The sequence below is a fragment of the Sceloporus occidentalis genome, unplaced genomic scaffold (genome assembly GCF_023333645.1).
Source record: "Sceloporus occidentalis isolate IW3139 unplaced genomic scaffold, rSceOcc1.0.p SCAF_4, whole genome shotgun sequence".
Taxonomy (NCBI): Eukaryota; Metazoa; Chordata; class Lepidosauria; order Squamata; family Phrynosomatidae; genus Sceloporus; species Sceloporus occidentalis.
Window position 1 is genome coordinate 5,159,818 of NW_028316984.1, and position 27,256 is coordinate 5,187,073.

General features: G+C 42.4%; 1 protein-coding gene across 1 annotated transcript in view; it reads left to right on the top strand.

Annotated features, from left to right (window-relative positions):
• Nucleotides 1–13,397: 13,397 nt before the first annotated feature.
• LOC149313451 (scavenger receptor class A member 5-like) overlaps nt 13,398–27,256 on the top strand; it is a 32,109-nt gene continuing 18,250 nt past the window's right edge. The window contains exons 1-2 of the mRNA XM_089522454.1: nt 13,398–13,741; nt 13,844–13,926. Of these exons, the coding sequence (XP_089378580.1) occupies nt 13,398–13,741; nt 13,844–13,926 (427 nt within the window). The remainder of the gene's footprint in view (nt 13,742–13,843; nt 13,927–27,256) is intronic.

Consider the following 27,256-nt stretch of genomic DNA (forward strand, 5'->3'; position numbering starts at 1 on the left):
ACAAATGATATCTTGATAAGCTGTAAAATACTTGTTAACAGTTCCTGGAATCATTCTGTGCTATTTTCTGGTGCCAAAACTTTTCCCTTTTTAAGACAGTCACATGTTATTCAGAGATGAAAGGTTACACAGTGGGTACATGGCAGTACTACTGAGGTACAGTGAACCATTTTTAGGTACATGATCTTAAGCAGAAAGATAACAGTGATATTGAATAAGCTCTGATATTTGTTCTAGCTAATGGTTACACAAATACAAATCCAGTCTTAAAAATTCCTGACAATATCTAAGTAATGGTCTTCCTTCTTCTCTCTGTATAAATAAATCCTTATCATGACCCCATACATAATGCTGTCATTCCCTCTAATAGACATTTAGCTAGCTCCTTTCAAATCTTAATCTTCTGATTTCTTAACTAGTCACCATTTTGCTTCATAACTGTGCTAAGGTGTAGGAAATCTTTATTTTGGTGTATTTGGCTGCTGCCATACTACAGAATTAATATAATTTTATACTGCTGTAACTGTCATGGCTCCATACTATAGATTCCTGGTATTTGTACTTTGTTATGGCACCAGAATACTCTGACAAAGAAAGCTAAATATATTACAAAACTACAAACCCCACCTATGGCAGTTAAAGTGGTGTCAAACTGGATTAATCCTGCACTGTAGACACAGCCCTAGTTACCCAGTTTAAAGTTATATGAATCACTTGTGGTCAGAAAATCATAGAATCATAGAATCATAGAGTTGGAAGAGACCACAAGGGCCATCCAGTCCAACCCCCTGCCATGCAGGAACTCACAATCAAAGCATCCCCGATAGATGGCCATCCAGCCTCTGCTTAAAGATCTCCAAAGAAGGAGACTCCACTACACTCCGAGGGAGTTTGTTCCACTGTTGAACAGCCCTTATTGTCGGGAAGTTCCTCCTAATGTTGAGGTAGAATCTCTTTTCCTGTAGCTTACATACATTCTTTTGGGTCCTATTCTCTGGAGCAGCAGAAAACAAGCTTGCTCCCTTCTCAATATGACATCCCTTCAAATATTTAAACAGGGCTATTGTATCACCTCTTAACCTTCTTTTCTCCAGGCTAAACATCCCCAGCTCCCTGAGTCATTCCTCATAGGACATGGTTTCCAGACCCGTCAGCATTTTAGTCGACCTCCTTTGGACACGCTCCAGTTTCTCAATGTCCTTTTTGAATTTTGGTGCCCAGAACTGCACAGAATATTCCAGGTGAGGCCTGACCAGAGCAGAATAGAGTGGCACTATTACTTCTCTTGAACTAAACACTATACTTTTATTGATACAGCCTAAAATTGCATTGGCCTTTTTAGCTGCCGCATCACACTGTTGACTCATGTTTAACTTGTGATATACTTGGACTCCTAGGTCTCTTTCACATGTAGTTTCATTCAGCCAGGTGTCCCCCATCCTATATCTGTCCATTTCATTTTTCCGCCCTAAGTGCAGTACCTTACATTTCTCCGTGTTGAATTTCATTTTGTTAGCTTTGGCCCAGCTTTCTAGTCTATTCAGGTCATTTTGAATTTTGATCCTGTCCTCTGGAGTATTAGCTATTCCTCCTAATTTGGTGTCTTCTGCAAATTTGATGAGTAGGCCCCCAATTCTGTCTTCCATATCAAGGGCTTCTACTACTGTGAATAGTGACTTCCAATTTTTAGTTCTGTAGGTATATATGATAAACAAACAGGTAAACATATGTCACTAGTTATTGATTAATTGTTATGTAGCTGGTTAAATGTGTAATGATTTTTTATATTTGGCTTTCACTGAATGTTCATGAAAAGGAATCTGTAAGATTCCCCCCCCCCCCTTTCTTTGCTTGTTAGGCCACTATTATCAGCTTCTGTGATGGTTAGAACTATCGGGTTTTTCCAGGGTGTTAACCCTTTTAAAGAGAAACAAAAATATGCAAGTATGAAAGTTAAAGTTCAGCTTTCATCAGCAAATGCGCTGACTGAGACCGTGAACCGGTTGAACGAAACCTTCCGAGATCTTCAGCTGAGGGCGATGCAGCATTCCTCGAAAGGGGAATTCCTGGACCACATCTGCTGCTTGCAGGATGTACAGACTCTCGGTGGAGGGGAACAGCTGCCGCCTCCCACGTGGAGCGCCTGAGTGACCAGTTGACCGAAGTGGGAGGCGAGGTGGGCAGCATGAACCGGACTCTGTCCTACGACCTGGGCATCCACCACACCCGTATCCAGGACCTGCAGGTCTTGATCAGCAATGCCACCGTGGATGTGCGGCAGATGCACCTGGTCCACATTGCCATGGAGCAGCAGCTGAAGCATGAGTTGGCCATCTTAAACAATGTCACCGAAAACCTGACGCTCAAAGACTGGGAGCACTCTGTCACCTTGAGTAATAGGAGGTACGGGGATGCAGCGAAACTCTAGGGCAGTGATTCCCAAACTTTGCTCCTCCAGATGTTTTGAACTTCAGCTCCCAACATTCCTGACTTCTGGCCAAGTAGGTTGAGGCTTCTGGGAGTTGAAGTCCAAAACATCAGGAGGATTAAGTTTGGGGGATCATCGCTATAGAGTCATCATCATACAGGTTGAGTCTCCCTTTTCTGATATGCTTGGGACCAGTATGGTTGATTGGTTTGAGCGCTGGACTATGCCTTTGGAGAGCAGGGTTTGAACCCAGGGTTGGCCCTGGAAAACCCCACCGTGTGCCTTTGGCAAGTCGCACTCTCTCAGCCTCAGAGGAGGGCAATTGCAACCTCCCTCTGAAGACATTAATCAGGAAAACCTGTGGAAGGTTGTGTTAGGGTCACCATAAGGCACACAGCAACAGCAAAAACGACAATGTACGCTTTATACACATAGCCTGAAGGTGAATTTATCCATAAAATTTTTCACCATGTTGTGCATGAAACAAAGTTTGTGTACGCTGAACCATCAGAAGGCAAAGGTGTCACTATCTCAGCCACCCGTGTGGATGATTTTGGATGTTAGAATACTTCAAATTTTGGAATTCCAGATAAGGGAGACGCAAACTGTACCCCTGAAGCTCTGAATTAACTGAGCGTCATGTAGGTGGTCAAAAGATCTCCTCTCTGCCGGGGACGGATATCTTTCTAAATTATGTTGCCCTAGCAAATAATTAATAATTTTATCATTCTTCTCTCTGTTGTGGGAAAGTCCTCAAATCTATGCAGTTTTCAAGGATGTATTTGTAGTATGGAGCTGATGGGTGCGGGCATATATGTCTTTTCATTATTTTCTGTGCAAAAATGTTATTTTCTCTTACAGAAAATCACATTTGCTGTGCAAAAAAACCTTTTTCTGCCCACGCTTTTTGGGGGCCATAAAATGGATTCAGTCCACCATAAATCCACCTAATCCATCTGTCTTTATTCTATTTATTTATTTTTAATCTGAACATTAAAATACATAAATTTATACACATATACAAAACATCATCATCATCATCATCATCATCTTTTATTTATATCCTGCCTACTCTGATTAGAACCGAGGCAGTTTACAGTAAAAGAGTCAAAACATGGTAAAATGACAATATACAATAATCCTAAATTCTACCCCTCCCTTAAAATAACAATTAAATCACTGTTATATTTAAAAATCATACTAAAAAGATTAATTAAAAGAAATAAACAGTTTAGAAGACAACAGTTAAATTTCTTGAGCCCAGGATAGGTTTCTTCATTCTAATTTGTAACTCTCTCTTTCGCTTTTGAATCTGTATGCTTCTATCCAGATTATAATTTCATCAGTTCTTCTTCCCCTTATCATGTTATAGTGAATTATATTATCATATCACCTCTACATTCATCTGTATCATAGAAATTATATTTACCTTTTAAATATAATGCAGATATTTATTCAAAAACAAAAGCGTTATGCACTGAATCATTTCCTGTTGAAGCTGCCCAATTTGCTTTGACCAAGGAGCTGAATCTGGAGTTTGGGTTAGCATAAAACAGGGATAGGATACTATTCAGGGAGAGATGTATCAGTTAGTTACAACTCTGTGTCAGTTTTGCAATTTTGCATCACTAAATTTGACACAACCCTCTTTCTGCAAGTAATAGAGCATGCCACCAGGAAACACAAGAGTTGATCTGAAATATGGGAAGGACTGTCATGGAGGTGATGGAGCGAGCTTTTTTTCTGTTGCTCCAGAGACTAGGACAGAGACCAATGGACAGTTGTAACCGATTTTGAGTCTTGAACTGGGAAACAGGTAGAATATCATCATCATCATCATCATCATCATCATCGAATCATAAATCCTGGGATTGAGAGGGCCACAAGAGCCATATATTCCATATACAGGAATCCACAATTACCAAAAGATGACCAACCACCCTCTGTTTAAAGACCTCCAAAGCTGGAGAGTCCACCACCCTCCAAAGCAATCTCTTCTGCAGTTGCACTACTTTTACAGTAATTTTTACAAAAGGTTCTTCCTAATATTTCAGTACAATCTCTTTTCTTGTCATTTGAATCCATGGGATTGTGTTGATTGATTTGCATCTATCGTCCCCGCCATACAGAGATCTTCAGTTTTGGCCCTGAGATACTCTTGACCTGGCAACCATAATTCCAGCCAAACTGGGTGCCGTTCGGAGAGGAAGATCCAAATTGTTTTGGAAAATGAGGACCAGCTCCCCAAGATGATTTCCATTTGGCGAGGGCCCAGGTTCCTTCTTGGAGAAGGCATCTCAGCTCCATAAACCTCCACGTGGCGTTCCATAAAGGTCTACCAAGTTCTATAAAGTTCCTGTAGAGGTTGAAAGCAAGAGAAATAAAATAAATAAAAAAGATATTGTTTTATTTCTATCCATATATACATAGTGCCCCCCTCTTAAAACAAGATTAAACAGTATAAGATCCCAAGTAATCCAAATAATCATCATCATGGGAAGTCTTATTCGTGGCCGAGCGTTTTATTTCCGGGAAGGCCTGCCGGAAGAGATCCGTCTTAATGATCTTTTAAAGCCCTCTAGATCGGTTATTTGACGGATCTCATCCCGCAAGAGAGCTGCATCTGATTCTCATTCGGCAAGGAAAGGAGGAATGTGCATCCATCCAAACTGGGCTAATGCCTCCATCTTCCTCAGTGGCTGAGAGTGTGTGACTTGCTCAAGGTTACCCAGTCAGTTTCCAAGACTGATCAGGGATTCAAAGCCTGATCTCCCAATGCTCAAACCACTACACCACAGTGGCTCTTAGGCTTATGGTGACCCTCCCTTAGGGTTTTCTTGACGAGGTTTCTTCAGAAGGGCTTTGCCTTTGCTCTCCCCTGGGCCTGAGAGATTGGGACTTGCCTAAGCTCAGATGTGAGCAGAGTTGTGCGTCTCATGCCATCACATGTTGTTGCACGCTTTCAAGTCATACCCAATTTATGGCGATCCGAAGGTGAATGTATCCCAAGGTTTTCTTGGCAAGACTGGTTCAGAGAGGGTTTTCCCTTTGCCTTCCTCTGAAGTTGCGAGCATGACTTGCACAGGATCACTCAATAGGTTGCCATGTTTGAGTGGAGATTTGAATCCTGGTTTTCCAGAATCCAAGACTCAAACCACTATACCACTAAAATCCATCAATGAGACCTTTATTGGCCAAGCGAAATGCACAATATACTTGTTGCAAGCAGTGTGACTCCTTAGCCCCATTCCCACTGGCTTATGAAGTGGATCAAGACTGGGATTATGGTGCATCGTTCCCATTTGAGGGCGCATTCGGGGCAAACGCATGGGAATGACAAGGGTGAGGAGAGCCATTGAACACCGTTTTTAACTATTCTATTGTCTTTCATTTTACATGCCTGCTCGATTGCCCCCCAGACAGCCGAGGGAGCAATGGGGGAGGCAAAAGGACTTGGGGGGATGGAGGCTTCTTTCCTTTCCCCAGAGGGTCTCTTGGAAGACATAGGACAGCCTGGGAGGCAAAGGGACTTGGGGGCGTGGATGCTCCTTCTCTTTTCCCCAGAGGGAGAGCACCTATTTTCATTGACTGCCAGCCCCCTCTCTAAAAAATAAAAAAGACAAAGGACACAAATGGGAATGGGGAGCAAAATGAACCGTGTCAAAGTGCTTCGAATTAGGTGACAACACTGTGACGTCAGGAGCCTATGCGCTCAATTGACGGCTTGTTTAAAAAAAGCCTCTGGAGGGAGCAATGGGAAAAATCGATATATAAAACCCACACTTTCTTTACTTCTGACTGGTTTAAATCATGCTTTTCATTAGCCCTTTTAGGCTTGTTGGATCATACTACAAACAGAGAGAAAGAAAGTCACAATGAATAGAAGCCCCTCAGGTCTATATTCTTGGTTTAGTGTCTCCGTGTTCCTCGGTTCCCAGACTAAGATTCCCAAGTACTCCAAATTTCTCCTGCCCATGCTCTTTCTTCCAACCTATTGAGCATATAAAATATAATCAATATATTTACATTACCTTTTAGAATTAGGAGTGTCATCTTGCCCTTCGGACCACCCATTGCAATAGAAAGAAGAATATGAAGAGACGTAAACAACATCAAATTCTTACCAAATTGTATTGCTCCGATCTTCTTTGGAAGCAAGCTTTTCATTTTAAACTGTTCTTCTTATTAATGACTGATCTGAAAACATGATAGATTTCCCACATTCTCTAATTTAATAAGAGCCTTAATAAACAGGTGTCACTAGCTTCACAACATCCCCAAATCGGCCTTATTTGAACAGCTTCCAAAGTGAATCAATTGGTATATCTTTGCTTGCCTTCTTTATAAAATATAAATCTTACTAGTCCAGAATATGTGATGATGTTCAATCTAGATATTAGGAACCTACCTTGACTTCACAATACTTAATATTTCAAGGAATACGAAATTTACAAAATGTATCTGAAGAGCACATAGAAGGCTTCGTATTCAAAAGAGTATTGTAGAAAAGGTGTATTTTGGTAGTGTCTTTGAGTCTAAGGGTACATCTACACTAGAGTAATAATGCTATTTGACACCACATCCTATGGAATCCAATGGAATTTGTAGTTTTACATAGTCTTTGGCTCTCTTTGCCAAGGAATGCTGCTGCCTCACAAAACTACAAATGCCAGGAGTCTGTAGGATGGAGCCATGGCAGTTAAAGTGGTTTTCTTTCCTCAGCGAAGATGCAGAGACAGAAACTGAGAGAAAGGAAGGAAGGAAGGAAGGAAGGAAGGAAGGAAGGAAGGTAGTGGCAGGACATGGTAGTGCATGAGAGGACCTAGAGATTCCTAGAGAAAACACTCCTCTAGGCATTTGTATGTCCTACGGCAGTGGTTCCCAATCTGTGGGTCGGGACCCCTTTGGGGGTCGAACGACCCTTTCACAGGGGTCGCCTGAGACCATCGGATAACACCTATTTGCATGTAGCAATGAAAATAATTGTATGGTTGGGGGTCGCCACAACATGAGGAACTGTATTAAAGGGTCGCGGCATTAGAAAGGTTGGGAACCACTGTCCTACGGTATGATGCTATGGTTAATCTCCAGCAGGTGTTGAACATAAGAGTTGTGCTGGAGGACCTAGAAATTCCTAGACTGCTGTTATTTCAGTTAAATTAAAACCAGTGTGCTTTGATTTCCCTTTTCCCCACCATCTCAAAGGTCCTGTGCCCCTAAGCCCAGGGAATCTGGTTGTATGTGAAATAAGAAAAGGCAGAAAGAGGAGAGGAGAGCTGCATTGGGAGGAAAGCGTGGGCACCGCAGGGACTTGAACCCCATCCCGGAAACCAGGAGTGCCAACCACCAGCGCCTTTTGCTTTTTTCTGGCAATGCAACAAGGGGAAAAGCAAAACCCGAGAGAACACAGAGAGGAGTGTTCTCTCAGGAAAAAGAAAACCTGACAGAATTAGAAGGACTGCCTTTAAGATGCATCCTTGAGATTGGATTTGTTAGGGATCTGTTCCTAACACACTTTTGTACTTCAAGAGCAAGTCTCAGCAAATGCCAACAACATTGTCTCAACAACTACCAACTACAGTGTCTCAACAAATACCAACAACAGTGTCTAAACCTACCAGATCTTCCAACTACAATGCAAAGGGGTGTGGAATGATTTCGGGCAAATGGTTGTGTGGATTCTTCATAGGAACTGCTAGAACCCCTGAAAAGGAGAGAAACCCCGCATACAAACACCCACAGAGAGGCATTCTCCTTCTATTCATGATGTGGAAAGAGAGAATAGACACCTGACCTGTTCCTTGATCCATTATGTGTGAACGTTTTGCCTCTGAGACACTGCCTCCTTCTCCTGATCTGTGAAAAGCAAACTTAAGATCTCGGGGTTCCCCAGTCTCTCCAAGTAACCCCAAAGGAAGTGAGTGGAAAGGGGTTCTCAATGGTCTTATGGGAATGACTTCCATTCATTGATCTTGGAGAGAAGGCATTCTTTTCAGGTCTGTGTGTTCTTGGTCGCAACTGTTGAAAACCAAGAAAAGGAGAAACCCGCCACTGCCACAAAAACTCCAATACAAAAGCAATGCACTAAAGAAGGTCAAAGAGTGATTGAATGTTGGTTATTTTCTTTGAAAGTTTGCTTTCTTGTAAATATGTGATCCCAAGAGGCAAAAGGTTTCAGTGCCCCCCCCACACACACACTATTGCCACTAGAACAAAGTCCCCAAATGCATTCAAAGCCCAATCGCGGCAAAGTCTCGGAGGGTCACTCACTGTCCAGTTGCCTTCGCCCATGAAAATCCAGAGGGGCACCCAGAGCTTGGCACAGGAATTGGCATCCATCGCAAAGAGTCAGCAGTTGCTCCGCAGAGAGGACCCTGCAAGGCCAACAAAGGATACCCATAACTCTGGCGCTGCCAAGGAATCACAGGACTTTCACTCTTGGGGGGTTGCAACTCTGCAGGATTAAGGTCACAAGAAAGCCTGGGTTGTGTAGTTTGCTGTGGCAGAGTTCTCTCAGCAGTTGCCAGGAGTGCATTTGCACCTCGCAAACTTATGTGCCGTCTGAGCCCATTCATTCAGATGTCACATCTGCCTGGACTGCTCTCTGAGCCTGGATGCCCAGGTCTTAGCAGTGGTCAGGAGTGCATTTGCACAGCTTAAACTTGTGTGACAGCTGCACCCTCATCAAAGGTGGGGCAGGTGGGTTTTTAGTCTATTTTAAGTTCTGCATATTTTATGTGATGATTTATATAGACTTTGCAATTGATTGAATGTTATAACCATTTTAAACATTTTAGCTGTGAGCCACCTTTTGTCCCTCCGGTGAGAATGGCGGTATAGAAATGAAATGAAATCAAATCAAATCAAATTAATACAGAGGGAATACAGGACAGAAGAACGCAAGCGCAGTTCGCACAAAGCTATCTCCATTGGCCTTAATATCACAAAACTAGGAGCAAGATTTGAGCCCAGATGTGAAGGAAGCGAGGAGCAGCAGCCAAGAGATATAGCTTTCTTTGTGACACACTTGGACTAGGAACTACATAATGTTCTTCTGCCAGAGGTTTAAGGCCATCTAAGCCCTCCTCAAATACTACAACCTTCTCCATAACGTAAGGGCAAGCCACCAAGCTCTACTAGATAAGGGGCCTTCCCCTCTTTCCAGTAATAGCAGAAATATCAATATTAAGCAAATGATTGTCTGTCATACATTTACCTTCCTTTCTTCTTTTCTTCTTTCCTTCTGTCATTAAAGTCTTAAGCCTCTTGCTCATCCTAACTGTAGCAGATAATATTAACCACAGCAGAAAGAAACAGACACTTGGTAAAACAAACCAAAGCTGAAATCAAAATTTCTTTTGAAAAAACCAAAGTATCATCTGTCGGATATTTACCTTTTTTCTTCCTTCCTTCCTTCCTTCCTTTCTTCCTTCCTCCTGTAATTAAAGCCTTAAACCACTTGTTAATCCTAACTGTATTAGCTAATACTAACTAGGGCAGAAATCAAGGCATCCTTAGTGCCTTGAAAATACATCATGGCGCTTTCTCTTGTGAGGGATCTCTCCCTAAAACACTGTTGTTGGTATTTATTGCTATTGAAAAACAGAAAAGAGGACTTACCTGATCGTGCAGCTGGAGTTTCTGATAATACTAACCTCAGTAGAAATCAACAGACGCTTGGGAAACCAAAGCACCTGTCCAAATCCCATTGAATCACTCTGCTTAGGATAAGGCAGTGAATTCAGCCCAAATTCCCCTCCGTTGTTCGATTTTCTGTCCTTTCTGTTCATTGCCCTCCTAACCCTTAATAACAGCCAATGTGTAAAAGCCAATATTCAGAGCTATAAACTGATCAGTATAGAATCCCTCAGTTAACTTTAGGAAATACTTAGCTCCAGCTTTCAGAAGCATTCTAGCTGTTTCTATTTTCCTCTTTGAGAGGTGGTCTTAAACCTCCTTTGGCCCCCAATTCCTCTAACCATTCAGCCTGACTCTCCCTCCACTTCTGACCAGAGAAGTCCATGGAGGCTGGCGGTTGGCCAGAGGCAGCCTGGATCCTTCCGCCTTCGTTATACGCATCACAATGGCACAGGAAAGTAGTCCCTGGAGACCTTGAGCCAATGGAGGGAAAAGTCCATTGCTGTCCATTGGGAGATATTTGATGGGGAAAGTGGACATGGCTCTGTTAGTGGACATATACTGGCTTCACAGAAATACACACACACACACACTTTGGAATAAAATCTCAGTATTTTTTTCAAAGACCAGACTGAACAAACGTGAAAAGACACTCAAATCCAACCCATTTGGAGAAATGGACAAATGAGTGACCAGAGTAGCGCATGGAGCATGGCAAAGTACAGCCTCACTCCTGAAGCAGCCTCCTTCCTTCTGCCTTCATTGTATGCTTAGCAATAGTGCAAAAAAGGCGTTTCTGGGAGCAAGGAGTTGGTGGAAGAAAAATGTTCCTTTTCAATGTTGTGAGATGTTTGCTGGGGAAGTTACTACTGTTATGTTGGTGGACATACTGGCACAAAGAAATATACATGCACAGACACACACAGACAGACCTACTTTGGAAAAAATCTCAATTATTTTTCAAAGACACATAAACATATGCGTGTTTGTGCATGCACGCACATGTCTCTGTGTGTAAATATGTACCTACACACACACACACACATGCTTTCACACATGCTTTGGAAGAATAAGCCTCTGGTTTCTGGAAGTCCAGACTGAACAAAAGCGGAAAGGCATGGAAATTCCATAAGTATTGAGTGTATTATCTATTTATTTATCAGTGACTTGGATGAAAGAATAGAGGACATGCCTGTGAAATTTGCAGATGAATCCAAATTAGGAGGAGTAGGTAATACCCCAGAGGAGAGGATCAAAATTCAAAATGATCTGAATAGATTAGAAAATGTAATCTATCCAAAATCTAGCCAAAGTTAACAACATGAAGTTCAGCAGGGGGAAATGTAAGGTACTACAATTAGGCAGGAAGACATGGAATTGATAGATATAGGATGGGGAGATCCATGCAAAATGGATCTAGGAGTCTTAGTAGCCCACAAGTTGAAGGTGAGCCAAGAGGGTGATGCAGCAGCCAAAATGGCCAATGCGATTTTAATAGGAATCAATAGCAGTATAGTGTCTAGATCAAGAAAAGTAATAGAATTATAGAACTGGAAGAGGCCAGAAGGCCATCCAGTCCAAGACCATGCCATGCAGGAACTCACAATCAAAGCATCCCTGACAGATGGCTATCCAGCCTCCAAAGAAGGAGACTGCATCACTCTCCAAGGAAGTGTTAGGTTCCTCCTAATGTTGAGCTGGAATCTCTTTTCCTTTACTTTGCATCCATTGCTCTGGGTCCTATTCTCTGGAGCAGCAGAAAACAAGCTTGCTCCATCCTCAATATGACATTCCTTCAAATATTTAAATAGGACTATCATATTGCCTCTTAACCTTCTCTTCTCCAGACTAAACATCCATAGCTCCCTAAGTCGTTCCTCATAGGACATGGTTTCCAGACCCTTCACCATTTTGGTTGCCCTCCTTTAGACAAGCTCCAGTTTCTCAACATCCTATTTGAATTGTGGCACCCAGAACTGGACACAATATTGCAGGTGGGGCCTGACCAGAGCAGAATAGAGTGGTACTATGTCTTGCCTTGATCTAGCCAATATACTTGTACAGTGTACCCTCCCCTAATGTGGGGATCCGTTCCTTTTAGTTCTTCTGGGGCATGCAATGGGCTCTTCCAGCACGGCTTTCAGCATATGCTTTAAGCTGCATATGGCGTGCCCACGTAAAACACGAGCATGCAGTATTGATGCAGCCTAGAATCAGATTTCTCAAGCATAGTTCTCCTCATAGGGCATAGTTTCCAGATCCTTCAATACATATTAAATCAATAGATATCAAATTAATAAATCAAATCATATCCATCAATTCATATCAGTACAGTCGGCCCCTTGTATCCACAGATTGATTTGATCCAAGGATTCAAGCATCCATGGCTTGAAAATATTCAAAAAAGTAGAAATTCCCAATAGCAAACCTTGACTTCCCATCTTTGTGTACTAGAGTCGCCATTTTCCTTTTCCATTATATTTAACGGGACTTGAGCATCCATGGATTTGGTTATCCTCGAGGGGTCATGGAACCAAACACCAGGATATACGTCACTTGGAATATTTTGTCCAGTTCTGCCCACCATAATTGCAAAAGGATATGGACAAGCGCGAGCTTGTGCAGTCAAAATGGTGAACGACCAAGCCCTGTGAGGAGAGACTATGGGAGCTGGATATGTTTAGCCTCGAGAAGAGAAGGTTAAGAAGTGGTGTGATAGCCCTGTTCAGATATTTGAAAGGGTGTCATTGAAAGGTTGGAGCAATGTTGTTTTCTGCTGTTCCAAGGAATAGGACACCGAGCAAGGGATGCAAGCTCCAGGAAAAGAGATTCCACCTAAACATTGGGAGGAACTTCCTGACAGGGAGAACTGCTCCACAGTGGAAGACACTGGTCCCTCGGAGGGTGGTGGTGTCTCCTTTGGAGGTCTTTAATCAGAGGTTGGATGGTGCTTTGGTTCTGTGGGAGGCCGTCCTCTGAGGTTGAGAGAGTGTGACTTTTCCATGGTCGTCAATGGGTTTTCATGACCGAGATGTTATTCGAACCTTGGTCTCCTCAGTCCTCGTCCAACACTCAGACCATCATGCCATGCTGACTAAGGTGGGAATGCACACACTCTTTTCTATTCATGTTGGCCTCGTTTTCTGCACTGGTGGTGCAGAATAGGTTTTCCATTTTCTCCCAGTTTGAGATGTCTCCTTCTCTCCTTAGCAGTTTCCCAACCTCAGAGTTCCCCAGAGGATCTCAAAGCGCTGACTGAGACCGTGAACCGGTTGAACGAAACCTTCCAAGACTTTCAGCTGAGGGCGATGCAGCATTCCTCGAAAGGGGAATGCCTGGACCACATCTGCTGCTTGCAGGATATACAGACTCTCGGTGGAGGGGAACAGCCGCCGCCTCCTCCCACGTGGAGCGCCTGAGTGACCAGTTCACCGAAGTGGGAGGCGAGGTGGGCAGCATGCACCGAACTCTGTCCTACGACCTGGGCATCCACCACACCCGTATCCAGGACCTGCAGGTCTTGATCAGCAATGCCACCGTGGATGTGCGGCAGATGCACCTGGTCCACATTGCCATGGAGCAGCAGCTGAAGCATGAGTTGGCCATCTTAAACAATGTCACCGAAAACCTGACGCTCAAAGACTGGGAGCACTCTGTCACCTTGAGTAATAGGAGGTACGGGGATGCAGCGAAACTCTAGGGCAGTGATTCCCAAACTTTGCTCCTCCAGATGTTTTGAACTTCAGCTCTCAACATTCCTGACTTCTGGCCAAGTAGGTTGAGGCTTCTGGGAGTTGAAGTCCAAAACATCAGGAGGATTAAGTTTGGGGATCATCGCTATAGAGTCATCATCATACAGGGTGAGTCTCTCTTTTCTGATATGCTTGGGACCAGAAGTGTTTTGGGTTTTGGATCCTCCCCCCACAAGTCTTTGGAATATCGCAATATACTTTAGCCGCCTCGACTCCCTTTATCAGGTGGATGGTGGGGTATAAATAAATAAAATACAAATAATAATAATGATAACTTACCTTGCAGATGGAATCCATGTCTAAACATGAAATTCATTAATGTTCCATGAGCCAGTATGGTTGATTGGTTTGAGCGCTGGACTATGCCTTTGGAGAGCAGGGTTTGAACCCAGGGTTGGCCCTGGAAAACCCCACTGTGTGCCTTTGGCAAGTTGCACTCTCTCAGCCTCAGAGGAGGGCAATTGCAACCTCCCTCTGAAGACATTAATCAGGAAAACCTGTGGAAGGTTGTGTTAGGGTCACCATAAGTTGGAAACAGCTTGAAGGCACACAGCAACAGCAAAAACGACAATGTACGCTTTATACACATAGCCTGAAGGTGAATTTATCCATAAAATTTTTAACCATGTTGTGCATGAAACAAAGGTTGTGTACGCTGAACCATCAGACGGCAAAGGTGTCACTATCTCAGCCACCTGTGTGGATGATTTTGGATGTTAGAATACTTCAAATTTTGGAATTCCAGATAAGGGAGACGCAAACTGTACCCCTGAAGCTCTGAATTAACTGAGAGTCTTGTAGGTGGTCAAAAGATCTCCTCTCTGCCGGGGACGGATATCTTTCTAAATTATGTTGCCCTAGCAAATAATTAATAATTTTATCATTCTTCTCTCTGTTGTGGGAAAGTCCTCAAATCTATGCAGTTTTCAAGGATGTATTTGTAGTATGGAGCTGATGGGTGTGGGCATATATGTCTTTTCATTATTTTCTGTGCAAAAATGTTATTTTCTCTTACAGAAAATCACATTTGCTGTGCAAAAAAACCTTTTTCTGCCCACACTTTTTGGGGGCCATAAAATGGATTCAGTCCACCATAAATCTACCTAATCTATCTGTCTTTATTCTATTTATTTATTTTTAATCTGAACATTAAAATACATAAATATATACACATATACAAAACATCATCATCATCATCATCATCATCATCATCTTTTATTTATATCCTGCCTACTCTGATTAGAATCGAGGCAGTTTACAGTAAAAGAGTCAAAACATGGTAAAATGACAATATACAATAATCCTAAATTCTACCCCTCCCTTAAAATGACAATTGAATCACTGTTATATTTAAAAATCATACCAAAAATATTAATTAAAACAAATAAACAGTTTAGAAGACAACAGTTAAATTTCTTGAGCCCAGGATAGGTTTCTTCATTCTAATTTGTAACTCTCTGTTTTGCTTTTGAATCTGTATGCTTCTATCCAGATTATAATTTCATCAGTTCTTCTTCTCCTTATCATATTATAGTGAATTATATTATCATATCACCTCTACATTCATCTGTATCATAGAAATTATATTTACCTTTTACATATAATGCAGATATTTATTCAAAAACAAAAGCCTTAGGCATTGAATCATTTCCTGTTGAAGCTGCCCAATTTGCTTTGACCAAGGAGCTGAATCTGGAGTTTGGGTTAGCATAAAACAGGGATAGGATACTATTCAGGGAGAGATGCGTCAGTTAGTTACAACTCTGTGTCAGTTTTGCAATTTTGCATCACTAAATTTGACACAACCCTCTTTCTGCAAGTAATAGAGCATGCCACCAGGAAACATAAAAGTTGATCTGAAATATGGGAAGGACTGTCATGGAGGTGATGGAGCGAGCTTTTTTTCTGTTGCTCCAGAGACTAGGACAGAGACCAATGGACAGTTGTAACCGATTTTGAGTCTTGAACTGGGAAACAGGTAGAATATCATCATAATCATCATCATCATCGAATCATAAATCCTGGGATTGAGAGGGCCACAAGAGCCATATATTCCATATACAGGAATCCACAATTACCAAAAGATGACCAACCACCCTCTGTTTAAAGACCTCCAAAGCTGGAGAGTCCACCACCCTCCAAAGCAATCTCTTCTGCAGTTGCACTACTTTTACAGTAATTTTTACAAAAGGTTCTTCCTAATATTTCAGTACAATCTCTTTTCTTGTCATTTGAATCCATGGGATTGTGTTGATTGATTTGCATCTATCGTCCCCGCCATACAGAGATCTTCAGTTTTGGCCCTGAGATACTCTTGACCTGGCAACCATAATTCCAGCCAAACTGGGTGCCGTTCGGAGAGGAAGATCCAAATTGTTTTGGAAAATGAGGACCAGCTCCCCAAGATGATTTCCATTTGGCGAGGGCCCAGGTTCCTTCTTGGAGAAGGCATCTCAGCTCCATAAACCTCCACGTGGCGTTCCATAAAGGTCTACCAAGTTCTATAAAGTTCCTGTAGAGGTTGAAAGCAAGAGAAATAAAATAAATAAAAAAGATATTGTTTTATTTCTATCCATATATACATAGTGCCCCCCTCTTAAAACAAGATTAAACAGTATAAGATCCCAAGTAATCCAAATAATCATCATCATGGGAAGTCTTATTCGTGGCCGAGCGTTTTATTTCCGGGAAGGCCTGCCGGAAGAGATCCGTCTTAATGATCTTTTAAAGCCCTCTAGATCGGTTATTTGACGGATCTCATCCCGCAAGAGAGCTGCATCTGATTCTCATTCGGCAAGGAAAGGAGGAATGTGCATCCATCCAAACTGGGCTAATGCCGCCATCTTCCTCAGAGGCTGAGAGTGTGTGACTTGCTCAAGGTTACCCAGTCAGTTTCCAAGACTGATCAGGGATTCAAAGCCTGATCTCCCAATGCTCAAACCACTACACCACAGTGGCCCTTAGGCTTATGGTGACCCTCCCTTAGGGTTTTCTTGACAAGATTTCTTCAGAAGGGCTTTGCCTTTGCTCTCCCCTGGGGCTGAGAGATTGGGACTTGCCTAAGGTCAGAGGCCAGCAGAGTTGTGCGTCTCATGCCATCACATGTTCTTGCATGCTTTCAAGTCATACCCAATTTATGGCGATCTGAAGGTGAATGCATCCCAAGGTTTTCTTGGCAAGACTGGTTCAGAGAGGGTTTTCCCTTTGCCTTCCTCTGCAGTTGCGAGCGTGACTTGCACAGGATCACTCAATAGCTTGCCATGTTTGAGTGGAGATTTGAATCCTGGTTTTCCAGAATCCAACACTCAAACCACTATACCACTAAAATCCATCAATGAGACCTTTATTGGCCAAGCGAAATGCACAATATACTTGTTGCAAGCACTGTGACTCCTTAGCCCCATTCCCACTGGCTTATGAAGCGGATCAAGACTGGGATTATGGTGCATCGTTCCCATTTGAGGGCGCATTCGGGACAAACGAATGGGAATGACAAGGGTGAGGAGAGCCATTGAACACCGTTTTTAACTATTCTATTGTCTTTCATTTTACACGCCTGCTCGATTGCCCCCCAGACAGCCGAGGGAGCAATGGGGGAGGCAAAAGGACTTGGGGGGGATGGAGGCTCCCTTTCCCCAGAGGGTCTCTTGGAAGACATAGGACAGCCTGGGAGGCAAAGGGACTTGGGGGCGTGGATGCTCCTTCTCTTTTCCCCAGAGGGAGAGCACCTATTTTCATTGACTGCCAGCCCCCTCTCTAAAAAATAAAAAAAGACAAAGGACACAAATGGGAATGGGGAGCAAAATGAACCGTGTCAAAGTGCTTCGAATTAGGTGACAACACTGTGACGTCAGGAGCCTATGCGCTCAATTGACGGCTTGTTTAAAAAAAGCCTCTGGAGGGAGCAATGGGAAAAATCGATATATAAAACCCACACTTTCTTTACTTCTGACTGGTTTAAATCATGCTTTTCATTAGCCCTTTTAGGCTTGTTGGATCATACTACAAACAGAGAGAAAGAAAGTCACAATGAATAGAAGCCCCTCAGGTCTATATTCTTTGTTTAGTGTCTCCGTGTTCCTCGGTTCCCAGACTAAGATTCCCAAGTACTCCAAATTTCTCCTGCCCATGCTCTTTCTTCCAACCTATTGAGCATATAAAATATAATCAATATATTTACATTACCTTTTAGAATTAGGAGTGTCATCTTTCCCTTCAGACCACCCATTGCAATAGAAAGAAGAATATGAAGAGACGTAAACAACATCAAATTCTTACCAAATTGTATTGCTCCAATCTTCTTTGGAAGCAAGCTTTTCATTTTAAACTGTTCTTCTTATTAATGACTGATCTGAAAACATGATAGATTTCCCACATTCTATAATTTAATAAGAGCCTTAATAAACAGGTGTCACTAGCTTCACAACATCCCCAAATCGGCCTTATTTGAACAGCTTCCAAAGTGAATCAATTGGTATATCTTTGCTTGCCTTCTTTATAAAATATAAATCTTACTAGTCCAGAATATGTGATGATGTTCAATCTAGATATTAGGAACCTACCTTGACTTCACAATACTTAATATTTTAAGGAATAAAAAATTTACAAAATGTATCTGAAGAGCACATAGAAGGCTTAGTATTCAAAAGAGTATTGTAGAAAAGGTGTATTTTGGTAGTGTCTTTGAGTCTAAGGGTACATCTACACTAGAGTAATAATGCTATTTGACACCACATCCTATGGAATCCAATGGAATTTGTAGTTTTACATAGCCTTTGGCTCTCTTTGCCAAGGAATGCTGCTGCCTCACAAAACTACAAATGCCAGGAGTCTGTAGGATGGAGCCATGGCAGTTTAAGTGGTTTTCTTTCCTCAGCGAAGATGCAGAGACAGAAACTGAGAGAAAGGAAGGAAGGAAGGAAGGAAGGAAGGAAGGAAGGAAGGTAGTGGCAGCACAAGGTAGTGCATGAGAGGACCTAGAGATTCCTAGAGAAAACACTCCTCTAGGCATTTGTATGTCCTACGGCAGTGGTTCCCAACCTGTGGGTCGGGACCCCTTTGGGGGTCGAATGACCCTTTCACAGGGGTCGCCTGAGACCATCGGATAACACCTATTTGCATGTAGCAATGAAAATAATTGTATGGTTGGGCGTCGCCACAACATGAGGAACTGTATTAAAGGGTCGCGGCATTAGAAAGGTTGGGAACCACTGTCCTACGGTATGATGCTATGGTTAATCTCCAGCAGGTGTTGAACATAAGAGTTGTGCTGGAGGACCTAGAAATTCCTAGACTGCTGTTATTTCAGTTAAATTAAAACCAGTGTGCTTTGATTTCCCTTTTCCCCACCATCTCAAAGGTCCTGTGCCCCTAAGCCCAGGGAATCTGGTTGTATGTGAAATAAGAAAAGGCAGAAAGAGGAGAGGAGAGCTGCATTGGGAGGAAAGCGTGGGCACCGCAGGGACTTGAACCCCATCCCGGAAACCAGGAGTGCCAACCACCAGCGCCTTTTGCTTTTTTCTGGCAATGCAACAAGGGGAAAAGCAAAACCCGAGAGAACACAGAGAGGAGTGTTCTCTCAGGAAAAAGAAAACCTGACAGAATTAGAAGGACTGCCTTTAAGATGCATCCTTGAGATTGGATTTGTTAGGGATCTGTTCCTAACACACTTTTGTATTTCAAGAGCAAGTCTCAGCAAATGCCAACAGCATTGTCTCAACAACTACCAACTACAGTGTCTCAACAAATACCAACAAGAGTGTCTAAACCTACCAGATCTTCCAACTACAATGCGAAGGGGTGTGGAATGAATTCGGGCAAATGGTTGTGTGGATTCTTCATAGGAACTGCTAGAACCCCTGAAAAGGAGAGAAAGCCCGCATACAAACACCCACAGAGAGGCATTCTCATTCTATTCATGATGTGGAAAGAGAGAATAGACACCTGACCTGTTCCTTGATCCATTATGTGTGAACTTTTTGCCTCCTTCTCCTGATCTGTGAAAAGCAAACTTAAGATCTCGGGGTTCCCCAGTCTCTCCAAGTAACCCCAAAGGAAGTGAGTGGAAAGGGGTTCTCAATGGTCTTATGGGAATGACTTCCATTCATTGATCTTGGAGAGAAGGCATTCTTTTCAGGTCTGTGTGTTCTTGGTCGCAACTGTTGAAAACCAAGAAAAGGAGAAACCCGCCACTGCCACAAAAACTCCAATACAAAAGCAATGCACTAAAGAAGGTCAAAGAGTGATTGAATGTTGGTTATTTTCTTTGAAAGTTTGCTTTCTTGTAAGTATGTGATCCCAAGAGGCAAAAGGTTTCAGTGCCCCCCCCCCACACACACTATTGCCACTAGAACAAAGTCCCCAAATGCATTCAAAGCCCAATCGCGGCAAAGTCTCGGAGGGTCACTCACTGTCCAGTTGCCTTCGCCCATGAAAATCCAGAGGGGCACCGAGAGCTTGGCACAGGAATTGGCATCCATCGCAAAGAGTCAGCAGTTGCTCCGCAGAGAGGACCCTGCAGGGCCAACAAAGGATAACCATAACTCTGGCGCTGCCTAGGAATCGCAGGACTTTCACTCTTGGGGGGTTGCAACTCTGCAGGATTAAGGTCACAAGAAAGCCTGGGTTGTGTAGTTTGCTGTGGCAGAGTTCTCTCAGCAGTTGCCAGGAGTGCATTTGCACCTCGCAAACTTATGTGCCGTCTGAGCCCATTCATTCAGATGTCACATCTGCCTGGACTGCTCTTTGAGCCTGGATGCCCAGGTCTTAGCAGTGGTCAGGAGTGCATTTGCACAGCTTAAACTTGTGTGACAGCTGCACCCTCATCAAAGGTGGGGCAGGTGGGTTTTTAGTCTATTTTAAGTTCTGCATATTTTATGTGATGATTTATATAGACTTTGCAATTGATTGAATGTTATAACCATTTTAAACATTTTAGTTGTGAGCCACCTTTTTTCCCTCCGGTGAGAATGGCGGTATAGAAATGAAATGAAATCAAATCAAATCAAATTAATACAGAGGGAATACGAGACAGAAGAACGCAAGCGCAGTTCGCACAAAGCTATCTCCATTGGCCTTAATATCACAAAACTAGGAGCAAGATTTGAGCCCAGATGTGAAGGAAGCGAGGAGCAGCAGCCAAGAGATATAGCTTTCTTTGTGACACACTTGGACTAGGAACTACATAATGTTCTTCTGCCAGAGGTTTAAGGCCATCTAAGCCCTCCTCAAATACTACAACCTTCTCCATAACTTAAGGGCAAGCTACCAAGCTCTACTAGATAAGGGGCCTTCCCCTCTTTCCAGTAATAGCAGAAATATCAATATTAAGCAAATGATTGTCTGTCATACATTTACCTTCCTTTCTTCTTTTCTTCTTTCCTTCTGTCATTAAAGTCTTCAGCCTCTTGCTCATCCTAACTGTAGCAGATAATATTAACCACAGCAGAAAGAAACAGACACTTGGTAAAACAAACCAAAGCTGAAATCAAAATTTCTTTTGAAAAAACCAAAGTATCATCTGTCTGATATTTACCTTTTTCCTTCCTTCCATTCTTCCTTTCTTCCTTCCTCCTGTAATTAAAACCTTAAACCACTTGTTAATCCTAACTGTATTAGCTAATACTAACTAGGGCAGAAATCAAGGCATCCTTAGTGCCTTGAAAATACATCATGGCGCTTTCTCTTGTGAGGGATCTCTCCCTAAAACACTGTTGTTGGTATTTATTGCTATTGAAAAACAGAAAAGAGGACTTACCTGATCGTGCAGCTGGAGTTTCTGATAATACTAACCTCAGTAGAAATCAACAGATGCTTGGGAAACCAAAGCACCTGTCCAAATCCCATTGAATCACTCTACTTAGGATAAGGCAGTGAATTCAGCCCAAATTCCCTCCGTTGTTCGATTTTCTGTCCTTTCTGTTCATTGCCCTCCTAACCCTTAATAACAGCCAATGTGTAAAAGCCAATATTCAGAGCTATAAACTGATCAGTATAGAATCCCTCAGTTAACTTTAGGAAATACTTAGCTCCAGCTTTCAGAAGCATTCTAGCTGTTTCTATTTTCCTCTTTGAGAGGCGGTCTTAAGCCTCCTTTGGCCCCCATTTCCTCTAACCATTCAGCCTGACTCTCCCTCCACTTCTGACCAGAGAAGTCCATGGAGGCTGGCAGTTGGCCAGAGGCAGCCTGGATCCTTCCGCCTTCGTCATACGCATCACAATGGCGCAGAAAAGTAGTCCCTGGAAACCTTGGGCCAATGGAGGGAAAAGTCCATTGCTGTCCATTGGGAGATATTTGATGGGGAACGTGGCCATGGCTCTGTTAGTGGACATATACTGGCTTCACAGAAATACACACACACACACACACACACACTTTGGAATAAAATCTCAGTATTTTTTTCAAAGACCAGACTGAACAAACGTGAAAAGACACTCAAATCCAACCCATTTGGACAAATGGACAAATGAGTGACCAGAGAAGCGCATGGAGCATGGCAAAGTACAGCCTCACTCCTGAAGCAGCCTCCTTCCTTCTGCCTTCATTGTATGCTTAGCAATAGTGCAAAAAAGGCCTTTCTGGGAGCAAGGAGTTGGTGGAAGAAAAATGTTCCTTTTCAATGTTGTGAGATGTTTGCTGGGGAAGTTACTACTGTTATGTTGGTGGACATACTGGCACACAGAAATATACATGCACAGACACACACAGACAGACCTACTTTGGAAAAAATCTCAATTATTTTTCAAAGACACATAAACATATGCGTGTATGCGCATGCACGCACATGTCTGTGTGTGTAAATATGTACCTACACACACACACACACACACACACACTTTCACACATGCTTTGGAAGAATAAGCCTCTGGTTTCTGGAAGTCCAGACTGAACAAAAGCGGAAAGGCATGCAAATTCCATAAGTATTGGGTGTATTATCTATTTATTTGTCAGTGACTTGGATGAAAGAATAGAGGACATGCCTGTGAAATTTGCAGATGAATCCAAATTAGGAGGAGTAGGTAATACCCCAGAGGAGAGGATCAAAATTCAAAATGATCTGAATAGATTAGAAAATGTAATCTATCCAAAATCTAGCCAAAGTTAACAACATGAAGTTCAGCAGGGGGAAATGTAAGGTACTACAATTAGGCAGGAAGACATGGAATTCATAGATATAGGATGGGGAGAGCCATGCAAAATGGATCTAGGAGTCCTAGTAGCCCACAAGTTGAAGGTGAACCAAGAGGGTGATGCAGCAGCCAAAATGGCCAATGCGATTTTAACAGGAATCAATAGCAGTATAGTGTCTAGATCAAGAAAAGTAATAGAATTATAGAACTGGAAGAGGCCAGAAGGCCATCCAGTCCAAGACCATGCCATGCAGGAACTCACAATCAAAGCATCCCTGACAGATGGCTATCCAGCCTCCAAAGAAGGAGACTGCATCACTCTCCAAGGAAGTGTTAGGTTCCTCCTAATGTTGAGCTGGAATCTCTTTTCCTTTACTTTGCATCCATTGCTCTGGGTCCTATTCTCTGGAGCAGCAGAAAACAAGCTTGCTCCATCCTCAATATGACATTCCTTCAAATATTTAAACAGGACTATCATATTGCCTCTTAACCTTCTCTTCTCCAGACTAAACATCCATAGCTCCCTAAGTCGTTCCTCATAGGACATGGTTTCCAGACCCTTCACCATTTTGGTTGCGCTCCTTTAGACACGCTCCAGTTTCTCAACATCCTGTTTGAATTGTGGAACCCAGAACTGGACACAATATTGCAGGTGGGGCCTGACCAGAGCAGAACAGAGTGGTACTATGTCTTGCCTTGATTTAGACAATATACTTGTACAGTGTACCCTCCCCTAAGGTGGGGATCCGTTCCTTTTAGTTCTTCTGGGGCGTGCAATGGGCTCTTCCAGCGCGGCTTTCAGCATATGCTGAAAGCTGCATATGGCGCGCCCACGTAAAACATGAGCATGCAGTATTGATGCAGCCTAGAATCAGATTTCTCAAGCATAGTTCTCCTCATAGGGCATAGTTTCCAGATCCTTCAATACATATTAAATCAATAGATATCAAATTAATAAATCAAATCATATCCATCAATTCATATCAGTACAGTCGGCCCCTTGTATCCACAGATTGATTTGATCCAAGGATTCAAGCATCCATGGCTTGAAAATATTCAAAAAAGTAGAAATTCCCAATAGCAAACCTTGACTTCCCATCTTTGTGTACTAGAGTCGCCATTTTCCTGGCCAAGTAGGTTGAGGCTTCTGGGAGTTTAAGTCCAAAACATCAGGAGGATTAAGTTTGGGGGATGATTGCTATAGAGTCATCATCATACAGGTTGAGTCTCTCTTTTCTGATATGCTTGGGACCAGAAGTGTTTTGGGTTTTGGATCCTCCCCCCACAAGTCTTTGGAATATCGCAATATACTTTAGCCGCCTCGACTCCCTTTATCAGGTGGATGGTGGGGTGTAAATAAATAAAATACAAATAATAATAATGATAACATATCTTGCAGATGGAATCCATGTCTAAACATGAAATTCATTAATGTTGCATGAGCCAGTATGGTGGATTGGTTTGAGCGCTGGACTGTGCCTTTGGAGACCAGGGTTTGAACCCAGGGTTGCCCTGGAAAACCCCACTGTGTGCCTTTGGCAAGTCGCACTCTCTCAGCCTCAGAGGAGGGCAATTGCAACCTCCCTCTGAAGACATTAGTCAGGAAAACCTGTGGAAGGTTGTGTTAGGGTCACCATAAGTTGGAAACAGCTTGAAGGCACACAGCAACAGCAAAAAGAACAATGTACGCTTTATACACATAGCCTGAAGGTGAATTTATCCATAAAATTTTTAACCATGTTGTGCATGAAACAAAGTTTGTGTACGCTGAACCATCAGAAGGCAAAGGTGTCACTATCTCAGCCACCCGTGTGGATGATTTTGGATGTTAGAATACTTCAAATTTTGGAATTCCAGATAAGGGAGACGCAAACTGTACCCCTGAAGCTCTGAATTAACTGAGCGTCATGTAGGTGGTCAAAAGATCTCCTCTCTGCCGGGGACGGATATCTTTCTAAATTATGTTGCCCTAGCAAATAATTAATAATTTTATCATTCTTCTCTCTGTTGTGGGAAAGTCCTCAAATCTATGCAGTTTTCACGGATGTATTTGTAGTATGGGGCTGATGGGTGCGGGCATATATGTCTTTTCATTATTTTCTGTGCAAAAATGTTATTTTCTCTTACAGAAAATCACATTTGCTGTGCAAAAAAACCTTTTTCTGCCCACACTTTTTGGGGGCCATAAAATGGATTCAGTCCACCATAAATCCACCTAATCCATCTGTCTTTATTCTATGTACAGTGGTACCCCGGGATACGAATGCGCCGCCTTACGAAATTTCCGGGTTACGAAAAAAATCCTTTAAATTAATTGTTTCCGGGTTACGAAGGTTATTCCGGGTTACGAAACAAATTTTGGTGCTTTTCGGCGCGATTTCACACGAAATCGCGGCTTTCGCTATTAAAGCCTATGGGCTTTTCGGCTAGCGAAAGTTTTCCGGGTTACGAAAGCGGCGGCGGAACGAATTAATTTCGTAACCCGGGGTACCACTGTATTTATTTTTAATCTGAACATTAAAATACATAAATATATACACATATACAAAACATCATCATCATCATCATCATCATCATCATCATCATCATCATCATCATCTTTTATTTATATCCTGCCTACTCTGATTAGGATCGAGGCAGTTTACAGTAAAAGAGTCAAAACATGGTAAAATGACAATATACAATAATCCTAAATTCTACCCCTCCCTTAAAATAACAATTAAATCACTGTTATATTTAAAAATCATACTAAAAAGATTAATTAAAACAAATAAACAGTTCAGAAGACAACAGTTAAATTTCTTGAGCCCAGGATAGGTTTCTTCATTCTAATTTGTAACTCTCTCTTTCGCTTTTGAATCTGTATGCTTCTATCCAGATTATAATTTCATCAATTCTTCTTCCCCTTATCATATTATAGTGAATTATATTATCATATCACCTCTACATTCATCTGTATCATAGAAATTATATTTACCTTTTACATATAATGCAGACATTTATTCAAAAACAAAAGCCTTAGGCATTGAATCATTTCCTGTTGAAGCTGCCCAATTTGCTTTGACCAAGGAGCTGAATCTGGAGTTTGGGTTAGCATAAAACAGGGATAGGATACTATTCAGTGAGAGATGTGTCAGTTAGTTACAACTCTGTGTCAGTTTTGCAATTTTGCATCACTAAATTTGACACAACCCTCTTTCTGCAAGTAATAGAGCATGCCACCAGGAAACATAAAAGTTGATCTGAAATATGGGAAGGACTGTCATGGAGGTGATGGAGCAAGCTTTTTTTCTGTTGCTCCAGAGACTAGGACAGAGACCAATGGACAGTTGTAACCGATTTTGAGTCTTGAACTGGGAAACAGGTAGAATATCATCATCATCATCATCATCATCATCATCATCATCATCATCATCATCGAATCATAAATCCTGGGATTGAGAGGGCCACAAAAGCCATATATTCCATATACAGGAATCCACAATTACCAAAAGATGACCAACCACCCTCTGTTTAAAGACCTCCAAAGCTGGAGAGTCCACCACCCTCCAAAGCAATCTCTTCTGCAGTTGCACCACTTTTACAGTAATTTTTACAAAAGGTTCTTCCTAATATTTCAGTACAATCTCTTTTCTTGTCATTTGAATCCATGGGATTGTGTTGATTGATTTGCATCTATCGTCCCCGCCATACAGAGGTCTTCAGTTTTGGCCCTGAGATACTCTTGACCTGGCAATCATAATTCCAGCCAAACTGGGTGCCGTTCGGAGAGAAGGATCCAAATTGTTTTGGAAAATGAGGACCAGCTCCCCAAGATGATTTCCATTTGGCGAGGGCCCAGAGGTTCCTTCTTGGAGAAGGCATCTCAGCTCCATAAACCTCCACGTGGCGTTCCATAAAGGTCTACCAAGTTCTATAAAGTTCCTGTAGAGGTTGAAAGCAAGAGAAATAAAATAAATAAAAAAGATATTGTTTTATTTCTATCCATATATACATAGTGCCCCCCTCTTAAAACAAGATTAAACAGTATAAGATCCCAAGTAATCCAAATAATCATCATCATGGGAAGTCTTATTCGTGGCCGAGTGTTTTATTTCCGGGAAGGCCTGCCGGAAGAGATCCGTCTTAATGATTTTTTTAAAGCTCTCTAGATCGGTTATTTGACGGATCTCATCCCGCAAGAGAGCTGCATCTGATTCTCATTCGGCAAGGAAAGGAGGAATGTGCATCCATCCAAACTGGGCTAATGCCTCCATCTTCCTCAGAGGCTGAGAGAGTGTGACTTGCTGAAGGTTACCCAGTCAGTTTC